The sequence below is a fragment of the Belonocnema kinseyi genome, chromosome 4 (genome assembly GCF_010883055.1).
Source record: "Belonocnema kinseyi isolate 2016_QV_RU_SX_M_011 chromosome 4, B_treatae_v1, whole genome shotgun sequence".
NCBI lineage: Eukaryota > Metazoa > Arthropoda > Insecta > Hymenoptera > Cynipidae > Belonocnema > Belonocnema kinseyi.
The window spans coordinates 106,547,015-106,549,642 of record NC_046660.1 but is presented as its reverse complement, the minus strand read 5'-3'; the positions used below and the strand labels follow the sequence as shown (position 1 = coordinate 106,549,642).

General features: G+C 32.5%; 1 protein-coding gene across 1 annotated transcript in view; it reads left to right on the top strand.

Moving 5' to 3' along the window:
- Window positions 1–2,090, top strand: part of LOC117171791 — a 163,610-nt gene extending 161,520 nt beyond the window's left edge. Inside the window, exon 3 of the mRNA XM_033359401.1 lies at window positions 1,498–2,090. Within this exon, the coding sequence (XP_033215292.1) occupies window positions 1,498–1,557 (60 nt within the window). The 3' untranslated portion in view covers window positions 1,558–2,090. The remainder of the gene's footprint in view (window positions 1–1,497) is intronic.
- The last annotated feature ends 538 nt before the right edge of the window (window positions 2,091–2,628 follow it).

Below are 2,628 nucleotides of genomic sequence, written 5' to 3'. Positions count from 1 at the left end.
TCTGAAAAATCTCTATCCCTTCCACACACTACTCCTTTCCCCTGCCGAGTGAGTCACGCCTACCTCGAAAGGGAAATGGCTTAATGGTGTAATAAAAATAATAATAATAAAAGTAGTTTACTGCAAACATTTCTGCCCGCCTGACCACATACGTCTTGTTCTCCTGAAGAATGGAGCGTATCTGACTGAATTAAATACCTGGCCTCGCCAGACAAACGCTTTTCGTCTGACGCCGATTATCCTTATCTACTGCCTTGTTCTTATTTGCCCTGGATTTTTGGTTTCGCTCTCGCAAAACTTGAAGCTTGTACATTTCACGATTGGGTCACGAGACTAGCACTTCATCATAAGTCGTTGAACTCGATTCGATCTGTTCTACAATCCGAAATAATAGTCATAGTAAGCCAGGAAACTTATTTTGAAAACTGATATTTTATTACTTTCTAAATCCCACTATATTATTTCGCTTCCGACATTTTATTTTTCCGATATCACTTTAAATTTTCAGTTTCTGAAAATGATGTCTAGTGAAAATTGCCACATCTTTTCGAATTTCGACGGTCACATTCTGAAGGATATGATTTAACTTGTAAGTTTTCTGGAATTTATTAAATTTACGAACATTGATTTTTTTTTAATTTATTGCTATGTTTACGGACCTAAACTGATTTTATGAGAATCTTTTTAACATAATTGTGATGTAAGGAATGTCTTTTGGTAACCCTGTAGTGTTTTCGTTTCTCGAGAATGACGAAGCACTATTTTTTGACAAGAGTTGTCGCTGATATAGTCTTTACATTATTTTCTTGTCACATTCCTAGACTTGATACTTTATGTTGCTCTTTTTTCTGTTTATTTTGTTTAATTACATAAAAAATTTCATTCTATTTAGTTTTAAATTTTATTTTGCCATTTTACTCGTTTTAAATCGAATTTTCAGTATTTATCAGTGGTAATGCAGTGTCCAGAGATATATCACATAAGTTTTACTAATCTTATCATAACGTGTTTTAATTAAAATTTGAATATTTCTTTGATTTAAAGACTTGTTAAAAGAAGTAAATCATTTTTAAAACATAAGAATCTTTCCTGGCTTTGTAAAGAACCAAAAAGTGTTTAAGTTTTGTTTCTATGATCAATTTCCATACAGGATCACAGAGTTTACAGTCTGTAGATATTTATAAAATAAAAAGCTATGCACGTGGCCATGAAACAGAGTGTTGCATGGCTGTTTAACATATCAGATAATAAAACCAGGTATATAATTTCATTTACGCCCAATATCCTAGCAAGATACGCATATTAATATCAGTATGGTATAGGTAATACTCTCTGATTCTTTCATATCTAGGTTTTAATATTAATTTTTTTCCTTTTTCCTGAAAGATTTTGGCAGAGAATCGTTTTCTCTGATAATAAGTCGTTCATAAAAGCCACATTAAAGTGATTATCAAATGGTGAAATATAGTACAGTGTTTCGATATTTTTATTTTTCAGACGAAAGCGCATCTCGACGTCCTGGCGGATGCTTTACTGCGGTGGGCGAGAGGACGTTAATATCCCTTCGTGTCCCATCTTCATTCAGCCTAAAACGTCATAAATCTGATAAATTGTCCTTAAATCTCTCCTAACGGTCCTCCCTTTGCTTTCTTCCTCCCTTTTTCCATTTTGTATTATCCTTACCCTCCCAAATTCCCTCCCCCACCCATTTAGCTCGCATCATCTATTTTATGCCACGCCCTGCAAACACCGTCTCTCAAAAACCGTGGAACTACATCTAAAAAAGATCCAAGTAATTGACACAAAGAGATCTGCAATTGGCAGTCTGGAATTCGAAGAAAAGCAACGAGGCTGAAACTCAAATGGTAAAGTCTGAACGCGTTTGGGTTTGTAAAAAAAACACAATTCTAAATGCGAATTTAGCCATGTAATTAGGAGATCAAAGACAAAAATCGAAACCTCATCAAAAAGAGATATTGTTTTCTCGAAATTGGACGAACTTCAACCAAAATCTGATTTTTTGTAAAAAAGTACACCGAAAAAGGTATGGGGCTTGTTCTAATTGATTTCATATTGACTGTTTAGTATAAATCAATTCTTGTTAAATAGAGACATTTTTTAGAAAAATATGATTTTATTTCTTTAAAAACCCGTTCCTTTTTCGGCCGTAGAGAGTAACGCGACCTTAAATCTAAATTTTATTTATTAAATTTGTTACAAAGCGTTTAAACATGAAGAGAGAAAAATTAATTAAAATCCTTGGAGCACTCACTTTTTTTTATAAATCTTAACCTTTTAAAATGTTAATCTTCTTACTTGCATGAAGATATAAAGATTTAAATATACTGCTCCGAGGATTAAAGGTTAAGGTGAAGCTAATTCACTTTGGCCTTTTATTTAAGAAGTTACGAAAATGCATTTATAAATCTGACACTAGAAATTAATTATATCTTTTTTTAATATAAGAGACTTCTGTCATCGTTTTTCAATAATCATTATAAAATCTTATTCCTACCTTGAATAGAAGTACGCTTCGATCCGATAATCATTCTTTATCAGTTTATTCATTAGCTGTAAATTAAAAAATTAGGTAAAAATTGACGATATAAAAAATTGTTGTTTGCCGTG